At 43.2% G+C, this 14,601-nt stretch overlaps 1 protein-coding gene across 1 annotated transcript; it reads left to right on the top strand.

Moving 5' to 3' along the window:
- The first annotated feature begins 504 nt into the window (after positions 1-504).
- Positions 505-13,471, top strand: exoc3l2a (exocyst complex component 3-like 2a). Its single transcript, XM_037120446.1, has 13 exons — positions 505-676; positions 3,219-3,790; positions 4,668-4,885; positions 5,338-6,088; positions 6,191-6,305; positions 6,387-6,497; positions 7,056-7,156; positions 7,340-7,450; positions 7,562-7,697; positions 8,505-8,627; positions 8,728-8,883; positions 9,904-10,025; positions 11,965-13,471. The coding sequence occupies exons 2-13, from the start codon at positions 3,243-3,245 to the stop codon at positions 12,281-12,283; spliced, it is 2,811 nt and encodes a 936-aa protein (XP_036976341.1). The 5' UTR covers positions 505-676; positions 3,219-3,242; the 3' UTR covers positions 12,284-13,471.
- Positions 13,472-14,601: the final 1,130 nt, after the last annotated feature.

Below are 14,601 nucleotides of genomic sequence, written 5' to 3'. Positions count from 1 at the left end.
ACACTCGAGTCCTGCCACGGCCACAGTAACCTTGGAGCTGTGCTGTAAAGCAAACACAATATAGCAGCAGCACCAGTGTTGATTGTCATCTTTGCTCAGGTCAGTCCACTTAAAGTCTTCCGCAGAGGAAAGATACTCTGCTGATGGTGTAGGAATGGAATTTCGGACTCAAGGCCACAGACACTGAATCATCCTCATAGTTCGTTTTGTACTTCCAACAGACCTCAGTCAGAGCACGATGCACACGCACACACATGCAAATACACAGACGGGTTGTCCAGATTGGAATAAAAACAGTAAAAAAAAAAAAAAAAAAAAAGCCACTGCAGGGCAATGCTCTGTCCCACTCTGTCCTCCTTCACTGTACAGTTAATGCAATTAGTGTAATTAGAAGGGTCCCCAGGGTGCGGGTGTGGGGGTGGAGGGTCTGTGGCGTAGGAGGGGGAGAAAGGACGGGACGGGCCTTTCCTCAGGAAAACATATCACCTTCCACCACAATAGAGCCCGTCAGGAAACCACAGGCAGCCACATTGCTCTCTTGAGTCACCGAGTACTCTTGGACACGCTCTCACACTCATCAGTCACACACACATGCACACACTCCACAGCCTGGCAGCCCGCACAGCCAGCACACTCCAGGATGACATACTGAAACACTGCAAGGCATTCTCACCAGGTAAGTCCCGTTCTCCCGTTCACAGTGTTGGAGTTTGGAATCTGGTGCTTTAATTTTTTTGGGGGGGTCCATAGAAAGAACTGTTTTGCTCATTCATGCATCCATTGAAGATTAAGATAACACGTTCAAATGATTGTTTCTCTGCAAATGACACATTTTCCAGCTGTCTTTTGACCTCTGCACAAATTGGAGTCTTTTTGTGTTTGTGAAATAGGTTTACTGTCACCAGAAATTGAAAATGTGTTTGTGTTGCTCGCTATTCATTGTAGAGTTAACGTGAGAAAAGTCACATTTTAAGTAGATTCTCTCCATCCTGGTTTGACTTTAGGTCATAAGATTCTATGTGAGCCTAATTAGGAATTCTTTGACCTATTGTATAAAGGCCTCTTAATGATGTCTGCTCTCTTCATATCACCTATTGTTCCCTGTACTGTTTGATAACTACCTTACAGCGTTTTGCAGATGTTATCCTACCATTCACTCTTCTGAGATACCTGATGAACAGTACAGATACACTAAGAATTTACACATGCAGGCAACAAAAACCAACTGCGTAAAAGCTGAGAAAAGACTGGAGAGCATAACAGAGTATATATCTTCTTCAGTTGCTTATTATGTAGCACTACATAATGTGAGACAGCCATGGTTACATTTCTTGTTTAATCATTTTTATCAACTATAATGCAACACTGCTAGTGTCTACTTCGCTCTTCTTGAGTATTAACAAGGAGACCATAAATAAGCAGGACGTTGAACTACAACCAAACAAACGAAAACCAGAAATTCATGGACACTGTCTATAAAATTTAGAAGTCTGAATTACAGTAGAGTTCTTACAAAAGAGATCATTTTTTTAAATGAAAAACACTCTGACTGTATGAATTGGTGATTTCTTTCATTTTTCCATATGGTGGACACATGCAAGAAATTAATTGTTTCCAATATAGAGGCCAGCTTTTTACGAGTCATTATTTTGAATCCACTAAAAACAGACAGTAATCTCCACTGTCTGGACTGAAGCTGGGCAGCAGTTGAGGATTGTAAGCTTCCAGGTGTGCATGTGTGAGTACGGTGCTGAGTAAAGAATACAGCCCTGGAATTTCGATAATTAATATCCGGAAGGTGGCAATCAATTTGTTTTAGAAATAACTCTGTTTATTAATTTTATTTTCAAGATGCCCACAGATGTGTTGAACTTAAGGAACTAAAGTAAATACAGTCTAAATATGTACTTTTGTAGACACTTAACATTACATGATTAAGTTTCAGTGACCTTAAATTACATCATGGTTCAGATTGTTTCAAAGCAAATGCATGGAGAAATTGTAAAAATGTTTTGAAATATAGTAGAAATAATGATGTATGATATACAGATGTTTTAAAAATAGTTTTCTTTGCTTTAATGCTGTGTTAAAGATCACAAATATATATTTGAAAAGTTAAGGATAAGGAAAGGTTCACATTTTCAAGTCTATCTCAAAATAATATTCACATGCTCATAAGTACATTGAAACATTAATTGATGTCCGTAACTATTCCTCCTGCCAACACTCACTGTGAAATGATCACTTTTGCAGTAACAATGAAAATGCGCATTCTACGTTACAATTGGTGTTTATGGACTTCAGCAGTCTCAGTCAGCTGTCAGCCACGGTTGCAGTCATTCTAGTGAAATTTCCTTTTTGTCTTTCCCTGGACAGAGTTTCCTCACTGAACTGCAGAGGATAATGGCACAAAGTTTCATAGTAAACAGTCGGCTTGGTTTGGCTAACTCAGACTGCTTGTATTCTCATGTTAGCTTTGGTTAACTGAGGAACTCAGATTTTTTGGCACAGAGCAATAAATAAAAGTAGATTTTGTTGGAGCTTACAGCCCCCCCAAAAATGTCTTTAACGTCCATATGGACACGAGAGTTGTTTTAGGACAGAATTGGAAGATGACAACACAAAAAAAGAAAAGAAAAAAGGAAGAAAGAAAACAACTCAGATGCTAGATCAAAATCTTAAAAACTGCTCTTAAATTTGGGATCAGTAAGAAAAGATATATGTTTTTTGACAGACTCCCCAAATTTGCAGGATATCGCCTTATATAATTCACCTGCTTATCTTGTTTTTTCTTAACAAGCTGCAGATCAACTTTTTGTTTCTCAATTGTAAAATATTTATATAAGAGTAGTTCAGCACGTGTAACTGCAGCAATATTTTGAGAACATATTTCCTGCTTCTGTAGTGAGGTGCACTGCGTAAGCAGCATGTGAAAGGATGTTTTTTATTCCCGTTGTATAAATGCTCTGACGGCTTGTGTGACGGCAGAAAAACTGTTTCCCACATCAGATCAGTTATAAATTCTCACTGTGTGTCAGTGTTATGTTAGTGTCTCATGGGTTGTGTTTAATTTTTAAAGTACAAAGTAAGAATAGAATTCAAGTAAGTGTAGCCAAATAAAGTAATTCATTCTGGAGTTGATTTGATAATCAGATGGTCATATATTTGCTGCTTGGTTCAACATTCTGACTAAAGCTAACATTGCTCTTGTTTTGCAGTTTGTTAGAATTGCAAGTGTAACCATGCCCATTCTGAAGAAGCTTCCGGGAAGGTCCAAGAGCTGCCATGAGTTCCCCAGAGTGAACGGTGAACTGATCCTGCCCCGGTCCCTGGACTTGGACCTCAGGGACTTGAATCATCTCAATGATCTCAAGGAGCTGAACGACCTGAAAGAGCTGAACAAGAACCTTAACCCATTTGAGGATGTGGACCTGGATGAGGATGAGAGAAAGGGGGGCGACATGGGCCTCATCATGGGGGAGGTCAGGGGTAACCTCCAGCTCAGGTCCTCCCGTGATGGTGAAGAGGAGGAAAACGAGGTGAACGCAGAAAGACATGGAGCAGGGAATCCTAAAGGGAGGCCCCTCAGGGGGACCCTGGAGCGGATCTGTGGGGTGTCGCCCCTCAAAACCCTTGGAAAACTGGGGAAAGGGCTGCGCATATCAGGACGCAATGTTTGGGGGAACAACACTCCTCACTACAGTCCTGGAGACTCAAATACTCTCCCGCCAGAGAGGGAGAAAAGGAAAGGACTGCGCCGAGGCTCCGAAGGAATTATGACCCTGCTCCGGTGAGGAGGGGTGGGGGGAGTTCCGATCTTAAGATTTTATTCCCGCTGCACTGTGAAGAATTTGGATTTCTGATATGAAGTATCAAAGAAGAGTGCTGTTTAAACTCAAGGATAGGAAAAGATTTTGTCAGATTTTTAATATAACCATAATGGTGGAAAGCCTTTTTCAGGAGCTCTACCACAATCCATCTAGCCATCAGATGAAGTAAAAATAAAATAAAATAGAATAAAAAAAATTGTAAAAAAGCTTGTAAGATAAAAGATAAATCTTCCCAACTCTTACTAAAGCACATGTTCAGGAATCAACTGCAAAAGAATATCTAAAGAAATAAGCAGCAAATAACATCCCATAATATCAACAGAAATAACATGAAAACGATGCCAAACACTACGGCAGTGCAACTATCACAGAAAGACTGTTACCCAAATAAGTGAGTCAAGGCCTTTGTGAACAGCTGAAGTCTGAGCGTGCGACAAATTAGAGTTCCGGAGGAGAAGCTGTTACGTCTCTGGTCACTAATAGAATAGCATATAGTGCGCTTATTTCCTGACGAGTTATGTAATAAGCTATAGCAATTTGTTGATCTACGGAAGCCTCTTTTGTTTGTCACTGACATGTTGTGTACTTGCTGTGCGCACTGAATGGGACTATTTTTAACCGAGACAGTCGTGCTTGCAGCAGCTTAACAGATGTGTGAATATGTGGCATTCCAAACATAGCTGCTACTGAGCCGTACAGTACAGAACAATACAAAGCCAGAGTCTCGTAATTGTCATTCCTATTGTGCTGCTTCGTGCAAATCATGCGGTCTGATAGCGTATCTTGTTCAGTCCTGTGGCATTCATGTTCTCTGTTGCTGCTGTGGGCGCTCTGCAGCTTCACAGGTCGACGCAAGGAGGAGCGCAGAGAGAGCCTGCCCTGCGGAAACCTGTGCACGGACAGCGAGGCGGAGGCTTCCAGGCGGCCCTCCTTCCTCAGGATGGTCAGTCTGGGCAAGCTGAAGAGGGAATCCATGTCAGACAAGGCATCCCAAGAGACTGAGGAGGAATCAGTGGAGGAGGAGCCAGTGGTGAAAACCAGAGAGCCCCTCTCAGGTAATAATCAGGGAAACATCAGGTGCATGAACTACACTCTCGTGCAAAGACATTCCATTAAGTTCGAGAACTTTACTCTTCCTGGTCAAGCTTCAGCAGTACTTCCTCCCGATCCTAGACAACTCTCTGATGAAGCTGAGAGGTCCCCAGATCCCTGAGTCACTGGGTTCAATCACCACCAGACTGTGAAATCAGGAAATGACTGCACTTCCTCCAACCCCTAGGTTCCTCCAGATAGAAGTTCTCCCAAGCTACTGTTCACAGACTCCACAGGGAACCTTGCTAGGAATAGAAGAGTGTGCAGAAAGAGCAACAAATAACCCAGTTTGTCAGCCAGGCACACGCACAGCTACTCAATAACCATGAAGACAGAAAACCCTTTCACTATTTGGTTGGTCAACTATTTGCTCTGTGAAATTAACATATGTTTTTTCTGTCCTTGCTCTCCACAGTACTGGAGATCCTACAGCTGGTCAACAACAGGGACCTTCTCCTGGCCGACACACACATTCAGGAACTGGAGCGAGAGTGTGAGCTGCTGTCCCTCCTGCCGACTACAACTAGTCCCATCCACACTCCCACCCTCTGCCCCAGCCCCCCTCCCTCCGTGATCCCCTTATCGTGCTCATCCTTAGATGAAGCCCTCAGCTCCAATGCAACCCTGGACTCGAGCAGGCGGAAGGCGAAGGACGTGGAGCTGCTGTATGAGGCCCTGCAGAAGGAGATGTGGGACGTGGTGCGGGAGTCCCTCCGCCAGCCAAGCGCTGGTCCCAACCTTGGACTGGTGGTGCTGGTGATCCAACAGGAGGAGCATGCTGATGCTGTCTGGGCCCAGAGAGAGCACACCAAGCTAGAGCGAGAGAACCCTCAGAGTCAGCCAAGCCACCGTCCCCGGCGACTGAAGACGAAGTGGAGGCAGGCAGTGGCGGAGGCTGCAGACTGGAGCCTGCCACATCAGGTCGACACCCAGGCAGGCCAGCTGGCCTCTTACCTTGAGCGCCTGAGGAACCGGATGGTGGATGACCTGGATGCTGCGAGGAGGAACGCTGTGTCCATTTACCCAGAGGAATTCGCTGCCTTCCAGGTGTACGTGGAAAGTTACCATCGAGGGGTGGCCAAACGCCTTCGAACCATCACCAGCGGCCCGCTGCAGGTCACTGACGTCTACTCACTGCTTGACTGGTTCTACAACATCTACAACAGGTAGGGTTTCTTATTTGACAGCCGACCAGGCTCTCTTGCATAACAAAACTGACAGTTTAACTTCTTCAATAATGATTTGTAATTTTTAAATGTTTTTATTAGGGATGTCCTTGGAACCATTGGCACCACCACACCAATCAGCTATAATTCACTGGAACCCATTCTGCCTCAAGACACTGTGGACAGACTGGAGCAAGACTGCATCAGTATCGTCAGGGTAAGAAATCTTACTTTTGCACGGCTGTTTTTGCAGTGTCTGGATGGTTGACACTTTTTAATTATATGTTGCGATTTTCAGGAGAATGTGACAACGGAGCTGATTCAGGTTCTGGATGAAGAAGAGAGGCGATGGGCCCAGACTCTGCACATAGAAGAGTATCAGTCCCACTTGGCACGCTCAGTCATCCAGGTACACTGTCACATGTCATTTTCACTGTGAAAACCAACTTTTTTAAATCATCCAGTTCAATTCAAACTTTTCTTAAAGTCTGGAACATCATTGAGGTTTCCCTTATTTGCATTGATACTGCGATAAAGAGACAAATCAAGAGACAACAGTATGCATTGCAAAGAACAATACTCAGTAAAAACAAAACTCAACACTGAGTTAAAGTGGTTGAGATCATCGTCTTGAATTGCTCAGGAGTACCACTGAGAGTGTCCATCTCAGTAATGTTTTGTAGATACCACCATGTGCTCGGTACACAAAAACTCAAGTTCATAATAAACCCGTGGGACTTGAAGCATGAGACAGTTAGTAGAATGAGCTTGAAAGCATCATGTGGTCCAATCCAGTATAGCTGGTGAATTACATTGGATTCAATTGGATTTATTAAAGGAAAGATGTTTATCACATTTCAGTGCCAGAGACGACCGACCAGTTTTGTCATACACAATGTTATTTGAGTATGTGTCTTTGTAGTCTAACATACAGCTGTCTAATCGGTCATGTCTTTCACATTTTCAGAGGCTGAAGGTGGACTTGGACAGATCCACATCTGTGAACCAGTTTCTTGGGGCGAGAGTGGCACGCTGTAGTCTGATCGGACTGGCTGACTTTCTCTACAAGTGAGTATATGCTATCAGAGAGGGAGAGGCAGAACACCAGTTGTTTGTTTTTTCTTAATCTATTTAAGGATGTCTTGAATATAGAGCACATTTGTTGGCCAAGCTGCAGGACAGTACAGGATTGTTCATTTGACACACAGTCTGTACAGTCTGTAGGTTCTCATAAAACTTTTATGTCACCAGTTTCCAGAGAAAGGTAGAGATGTTTCATGACACTCAGGCAGAATTTGGAGACCGAGGGGATGGATATGTTTCCAGGACCATAGCTCTGGTCAACTGCTGCCCTCCTCTCAGGTAGATAAACGATTCATTATTCAACTGAACATTTTCAGTTTGCAATTTAAAAGAAAAAAAAAAAAGTATTTGGTGATTGGCTGGAAGTTGAGCACCTGTGTATCCTTTTAGGTCCTTGGTGGAGCGCTGCAGGCAGTGTGACCCACAGGGCAGCGAGGAGTCGGCACAGAGAGCCAACTCCTCACTGGACAGGATCATCAACCAGTCGGTGAGGGTGCTGACTGACAGACTGTTTGAGCACATCCGGGTGAGTAAGTCAAGAGCAGGTCCTATCTCGGATCAATCCTGAATGTTGTTTCCCTTACCAAAAAAATCCCACAATGTGCAGGATACATGATTAATTGAATTTTTGACTGTGTGACTGTAAATGACGAGAATGGACTTTTCCATCACCTCAGAACGTCCCTTCCTGTTTTTTTTTTGTTTTTTTTCCCTTTTGGATCAAAATTCTAAAAGAACAATCAAACGCGGAAGGATAGGTTACATTTCCACGGAAGGGTTCACTGCGGAAACAGAATTTGTTGAGCCATACTTTTAAACAAGTTGTCTAAAAAAAAAAAAAAAGATGAGTCATCGGATAATTCCATGAAATGGACTGTCTTGAAGCACAAAGTTATCCACGTAAGTTTCGGTTTCACATCCGTGGAGCATGTCAGCTGTGTGGCGGTGACATAAATATTCAGTTCTTTACTAAGTAAGGGCGGTGGTTAAGTTATTCCAGAAAGTTGTAAAAGAAACTGATGACAGTCGTGCATGTATAATTTCACCTTTATAGTCTCAATTTTCTCTATGTGATCTACATAATCAAGGTCAAACTAAGTAGAACTACTTTAAACTAATTTAATCTTCACAAGTCATCATATTTTATAAGATAATGTGTTTTACATGTAAAATCGTAGTAATAACCAGTAATTGCAGGCATAAAATAAATGTAGTGCAGTGAAAAAATACAAGATTTACTCTGAAATGTAGCGACGTAGAGTTCGCAAAAAATCTCAGCATTGCCCTTTAAGTGCAATATTTGATTAAATGTCGTCTGTTGTTGTCGTTCCAGCCTTTTTTCGACAAACTGATAAAGCGAAAATGGCTGAACAACACTGAGGCCTTTGAGGCCATTGAAGCCAGCATCAAACAACACTTCAAGAAGTTCAGAAGGATGGACCCTCCACCATATCAGGTAACACTTGTTTGATCAAACGTGTTAAGGTACTCTACAGCATTTGCTTGAAGGTCATACATATAGTGGATGGGTGACTCATTGTATGAATGACTGACAGACGCTGGTGGGTGAAGTACACCGGCGGGTCCTGGTGGAGTACGTCCGAGCCATCATGCGGGGACGGATCATCTGCACATCCTCCAAGATGAGGAAGAGGATGGCCTTCCGCCTGCAAGATGAGGCTAAACAGCTTAAAGGACTCTTTAAGGATCTGGTGAGTCTGCACTTATATCTGTCATTAAAGAGGACCCATTCAGTCAAATTTAACCTGAACATGATGCTCTTTAGTGTGATAAAGAACTGTTCAGACCCTTTGAAGGAGAATGACATCCAGCGCATCCAAAACAGAACTAATACTTGCTTTTCAGGCGACCCTCAGTATTATAAATAATTGCGAAATGCTGATTCTTAAAAACACTGAGCAGAGCTGGCGCACGCCTGGTGCCTTTGAATGGAGCCTGACCCTCAAACTTCCTAGGTCAGGAATAACTCAGACAGTGTTGATACAGTGAGCTCTGAAAAATGGCTGCTGTCAGTGAGATGGAGATGGATGAACCGGGCTTACGTTAGCACTTGCCAGAGGGGGGAAGAGGGTGTAAAACAACTGGGCCTGGCGGCGAGGCATTTGCCCCGTTTCTGTGCGCGAGTTCAAACAAGTGTCCGTCACCTCGGCTGACAACAGGAAGCCGCTGTGTTCAGAAGGAACTTCCTGTTCCTGTCAGCTGGCTGGCTTTGATGTGGCTCTGGGATGGCCTTGATGGCCTTTTTTCGCCGAGGAGCGGGATGAAGTGTCTGTGGAAACTGGGAACACGGGGGTGGAGGTGGGGGCGGGGGGGGTGAGTTTTTAATGGCTGTCTAAAAACGACGTCGTTATTTTTAGTGAATGCCAAGCCAAGAATTCTGCTTTCTTTTTCCTGAGCGTTTAACTGAAAAACAGGACCTAGAAAAACAGGGGTGGAGTTTGTTATTCACTTAATAAATGACCTAAATGTTTGGCCTCTGGCCCTCAGAGGTATTAATCTGTTGGCCGTGCCTCATCTGAAAAACACACTTTTTTTTAAATAGGAAAGAGATGAAGAAAAAGAAAGCATTTGAATAAGATCGGTCAACATTTAGTTGAACGAAGAAAGGCCAACTTAAAAAAAAAAAAAAGTGAAGGTTTGCTATTGTAATGAATACTTAATTAAACAATAATTAAACAGTTCCTATCATCTTTGTCTTCTCTCTACCTCAGGAATCAAGCTCATCCTGGTTGGACAGCATCATCAGTCACTTAGCTGACATAATTCTCCTGGAGGACACTCCCTCTATCCAGATGGAGGTTGCTGTCCTGGTGAAAGAGTTCCCAGATATACGGTGAGGGCTTTAATAAATTAACAGGGTTGGAACATTTCTATTACAACCAGGAAGCGTCTACAAAAACAGATATTTCTCTGTGCTGTAACCCCGAAGGTCCTATATTCTTTTATGCTTACGGCTACACATTCACAGTGCTGTTTTTGGCTCTTAGCCAAAGCAAGGAAAATGTAAGACTGTGTATGGGTTTTTTTTTTTTTTTTTTTGGTTGTTTTTTTGTCACAATGGATGAAAACAAGGAAAAGAGGCACGGAAACATATCTACATTAACTTTGCTATTTTTGGAGAGGACTGCGGCTCTGTTTTGAGAATGGATGAGGCTGAGAGGCCTAGGGGGCTGTCCCCGCCGCCGAGGCTGTTTGTGAACAGATTAAGACTCAGGTGACGGTTGGCAACCGACGACCGCGTGTGACGCATAACCCTCTGCGGAGCAGACAGGAAGCTGCTGCCGAGTACTTCCTGTTCCTGCCACCCTGCAGGAGACAGACTGGTGCCACGCTTGGAATCAAAGAGGGAGAGGTGTGGAAGAGGAGAGCAAAACATAGTAGTTGAGACCTGGAGACATGCTAACTGACTGCTTGACTCAACCCTTTTGTTTACTGTATGGCATCCCCTGCTGGTATTTTAAGAGATCAAAGGCTGCTGGCCTTCCTTGAGTTTTCTGGGTGCTTCATTTAACCCCCGGCAGAGTCCATTCATGCACACGTGACTGTGCCTACACATGGTCAAACACGTCAGTCCTGCGAAAGTATGAGTTTCCCAAAAACAAAAATTGTAGGCCTGCCAATTCTACGTTGCAGAGAATGCCAAGGCCCAATCGCTCAGATCTCACAAACAGGAGTGGACCGGCCAATGCCATCATTCCATGTGGCGTGGGCCGAATGCAGGTGTCTGGTCCAGTGTTGCTATCAGGGGAGGGTTATGAGAACTTCCTGTTGTTTCAATAAACTATGCTCCTTTCCTTTATAACAAGCATAAAACGGTCGCTACTAGTTTGTTAATGTCTAATCACAATCTAGACAGCTAGCTAGCTAAAGTTACATTATTACTGTTGATTTGTAAATTACATGTATGTGTTTCAAAGTTGCTTTCCCCCACTTTGATGGTAAATGATGCCTGAAATTTTGACTTTAGAAAGTCCAACGGTGAAGGTCTTTAGCATACTTGATGGCAGGGTAGGAGCACTGGTTGCTAATGTTGGCCTATAAAGTGGCTATAGTGGCTAGCTAATGAAGCAGTGTTCTTTTTTAATTGATGACTAAACACAAAGGGAGCTGAAGGCAACAAATTTGAAATGTGCGGTCTCGTCTGTTCCGTGTAAACCGTTAACGACTACTGATGATATGATGGTCTTGAAGTGTTGTTCCATTTCACAGAAGGAGATTTCAACCACTACCCCTGTAACTCTATTTGAAGGGGCACTTAAAAACTTGAATTAAAAATGTACCCATTCACTAAGAAAAATAAGAAAAACTACGTTGTTACTGATTCATGTTATGTGCGCTTATTTAAAGCATCATCTTATCGACCTGTCTTATCGGCAGAAGTGTTCATTTTGAACGTTGCCATGGCCACATATTCATTTTGGCGAAACTGTTAACACGCTGATAATATCTTGCAGTAATTAAAAGCCATTGATAAAAACAACTTTTTCCACCTTTAGACTTGGTGGCTTATTAGACAGTGAGAAATGCACGCGTCTATAAAGCACTGGTAATGATTTATTAACTGTTATTTAGGTAGACATATCAATCTGTTATGAGTGTGTATTTTAAGAAAACGGCATCAAATTTCTGTCCTTCCCAGAAACAGATGATATGACTCAGAGAGATTTGACTGTTACTCAGAGTCATGACAGAACTTTGACGACACCAAACAGACCCGATTTCCATTAACACCCGTCTGCCCCCCTTCCTCCCCGTATCCTTCCTCCCCACAGGAAGAAGCACGTCTCCACCCTGCTGAACATAAGGGGGATGATGCGGCAGGCAGAGCGCCAGGAGATCCTCAACATCGTCAAAGACTTCGAGTGCAGCAATGCCCTCATGTGCCGGGACCACGCCCTCTTTTCCGACATCCCCATCACCTCGGAGGTGCACTGCATCAGCCTGGGTCTCCTCCGCCTCGCCATGACCGTCTCCAACTGGTTCTCAGAGCACCGTCCGAGGCGAATCCGCCGGACGAGTGCCAGAAACGCACCTCATAACGCCGAGGGCCAGAAAATGGAGGAGATGAACAAACTTCACAGAGAAGGCTAGCCGTTGGTGTTTGTGTTAGGAGAGCACTCACAGACGTACAGTGAAGATACTGATGAGATGTACATGCACCTTGACCAGAAAAAACTGATTGTACCAAATATTGTCACCAGCCACTTAAAGAAACTTGACTCCAGGTACTCCTCGTACTGTACACGCTCACAGACTTAAGAACATTTCTCCATCTCCAGATGTGCATTTTTAATGGAAATGTGAAACAGACTGTGTATCGTAATAGCTCACCATGATTTGTAGTAATTTTTAGTTGATCTACACATCCACAGAAGTAAACAAGTGGTAGCAAATATCCTCAATATGTAACTTCTTCAGTTTTTTGTTTTTTTTTTGTTGCCTTTTATTCCCCCATATCCAGTGTTGGGCAGTTACTGAGTAATGTGTCACTTTCCCCAGTAGTAGAGTAGTGAAGGGATTCCAATTTCCAAATCAGCGATTATATTACAGTTTGTAATTTTGTTATGTAACTCTGCATTACTGGGTCACCTGAATGCAATTAGTTTTTGTCTTAGGTAGGTTTTCTTGTGCACGGCAGGTAAGGGAAGGTCAAGTTGGCCTACTAGCCAAAAAAGCTGAATGGAGGCTGGAGGATGAGGGAGAGAGGTATGTCTCAGTGAGTTTGTCCCAGTCAGACATGCAGAGAACATTGTTGTTTACGCGAGCAGCCAAACGCTTAACCGCAAAAAAAAAAAACAAAAACAACAAAAACAACATGTAATTTGCTAAAGCATCTGATGCATTTGATTTCAGAGCAGGATACTATTGTGGAGGGTTGTGAAGAAGCCTGTTGATGGGTATATCGAGGAGAAGATGTTATATAAGTAGTATAGTAATATGACGGGTAATGTAACAAATGACTTCTGATACCAAATAATAAGTAAAGTAATATTACTTTTTAATGGAGTAATAAGTCAAAAGTACACTTCTTGAGTAACCTGCCCAACACTGCCTGCGTCAAAGCAGAAACAACTGCTAGCAGATGCAATGCAATATGATGTTTTGCTGTTTAGCATGTATTTACCCAACCATATATATACCCACTCTCTGGTATATCGTCGATATGTATGTGAGGATATAGTGTTTGGAAATGTAAATGTGTTGAACTCTCACTGTGAATGAAGTGGATCTGTTGCTGGAAATGTAATAAAAACCCATTGACTGGGTAGACTGAACGGATTCAGCAGCTCTGTCATTGTGAGTATAAATACGCTGTCACGGTTATGACAGCTTTCATAATGGATGTGTTATTGTACAATGGTCTTTATCTGACTTTAGGTGCTGTGGCCCCTGAATATGGGAGTGTCAGACACCAAGTCTACAGCTATGTTAAACAATACATACCAAAAGGCACTTTGACAAACAGACGAGGTCCAGAGGGTCTGACGCAGAAGCTATCTGCTAGTATATATACATACGTACTTTATGCCTCGATTGTTTATCTTAAGGATATGGCAGCTTTGTTCAGTAAACTGAGAGCTTGAAATATGGGGCTCCACCTCGGCTACTACATGCTCTGCCGCCGTACAACATTAGGGGTCACACACCCCGAGGCCAACAACGGGATGTTTTTGGATAAACAAAGATTTCCTGTTGTCCACCGAGGTGCCAACGGATGCTTTTATTGGAGCCAAGTTTACGTTATGTGCTAGGAGGGAACTTCCCCTCCGCTGTCCAGAGTGAAGGTGCAGCAGCCACAGAGCTTTTTCATGTCTGAGCTGCTCGTGGGCTTCTCAAAACAAAGTCAGCCAGCCTCAGCAGGGGTCATTCTGCACACTGACCCCTGTGAGTCCGTGGCTCCATATCTGAATCTGTGACCAGCTGGCAGCTTTGGAGCAGAGAAATAATTCCTGAGATCCACTGTCAAGTTGTTGCATTTTACAACTGGTGGTTGGGGAGACTGACACATAATTTGCGTGAAAAATAAAGACATTACAAAGCTTCTATGCACTGGAGGTTTCCAAATCGTACTTGCAACTGCAAGTTGCGTATGAACCACGTTAGGCTTCCAATTGGGCAGACAACTGGATCATTTTCATTTTTTTTTTTTCAGAGTCACAAATAACAACAGCACAGAACAAAACAGACGTTTATTCATACATTTATTTCCGTGCCTGGTGGCAAACACAATTGCACATCGTAAGTGAGGATTTTGGTGAACCAATCACCCGATGAAACACTGATGGTTTGATTATTCTATATCCACCACATCGTGCAATCAACAGTTATTTCATGAAGACACACTGAAGCAGAAAGCTTGTCTGCTGCCAGTTTAAGTTGAGCAGCAGCTTTTGAATGCAAGTCTGTCC

This window comes from Acanthopagrus latus, chromosome 13, assembly GCF_904848185.1.
Source record: "Acanthopagrus latus isolate v.2019 chromosome 13, fAcaLat1.1, whole genome shotgun sequence".
In the NCBI taxonomy this organism is placed as follows: Eukaryota; Metazoa; Chordata; class Actinopteri; order Spariformes; family Sparidae; genus Acanthopagrus; species Acanthopagrus latus.
This window is presented reverse-complemented; position numbering and strand designations above follow the sequence as displayed.

What these genes read in the sequence shown, in the direction of transcription:
- exoc3l2a (XM_037120446.1), top strand. Translation starts at nt 3,243, where the DNA reads ATGCCCATTCTGAAGAAGCTTCCGGGAAGGTCCAAGAGCTGCCATGAG. An exon ending in AACCAGAGAGCCCCTCTCAG is followed by an intron (nt 4,886 to 5,337) that starts GTAATAATCAGG and finishes TGCTCTCCACAG; the next exon opens with TACTGGAGATCCTACAGCTG. An exon ending in TTCTACAACATCTACAACAG is followed by an intron (nt 6,089 to 6,190) that starts GTAGGGTTTCTT and finishes TGTTTTTATTAG; the next exon opens with GGATGTCCTTGGAACCATTG.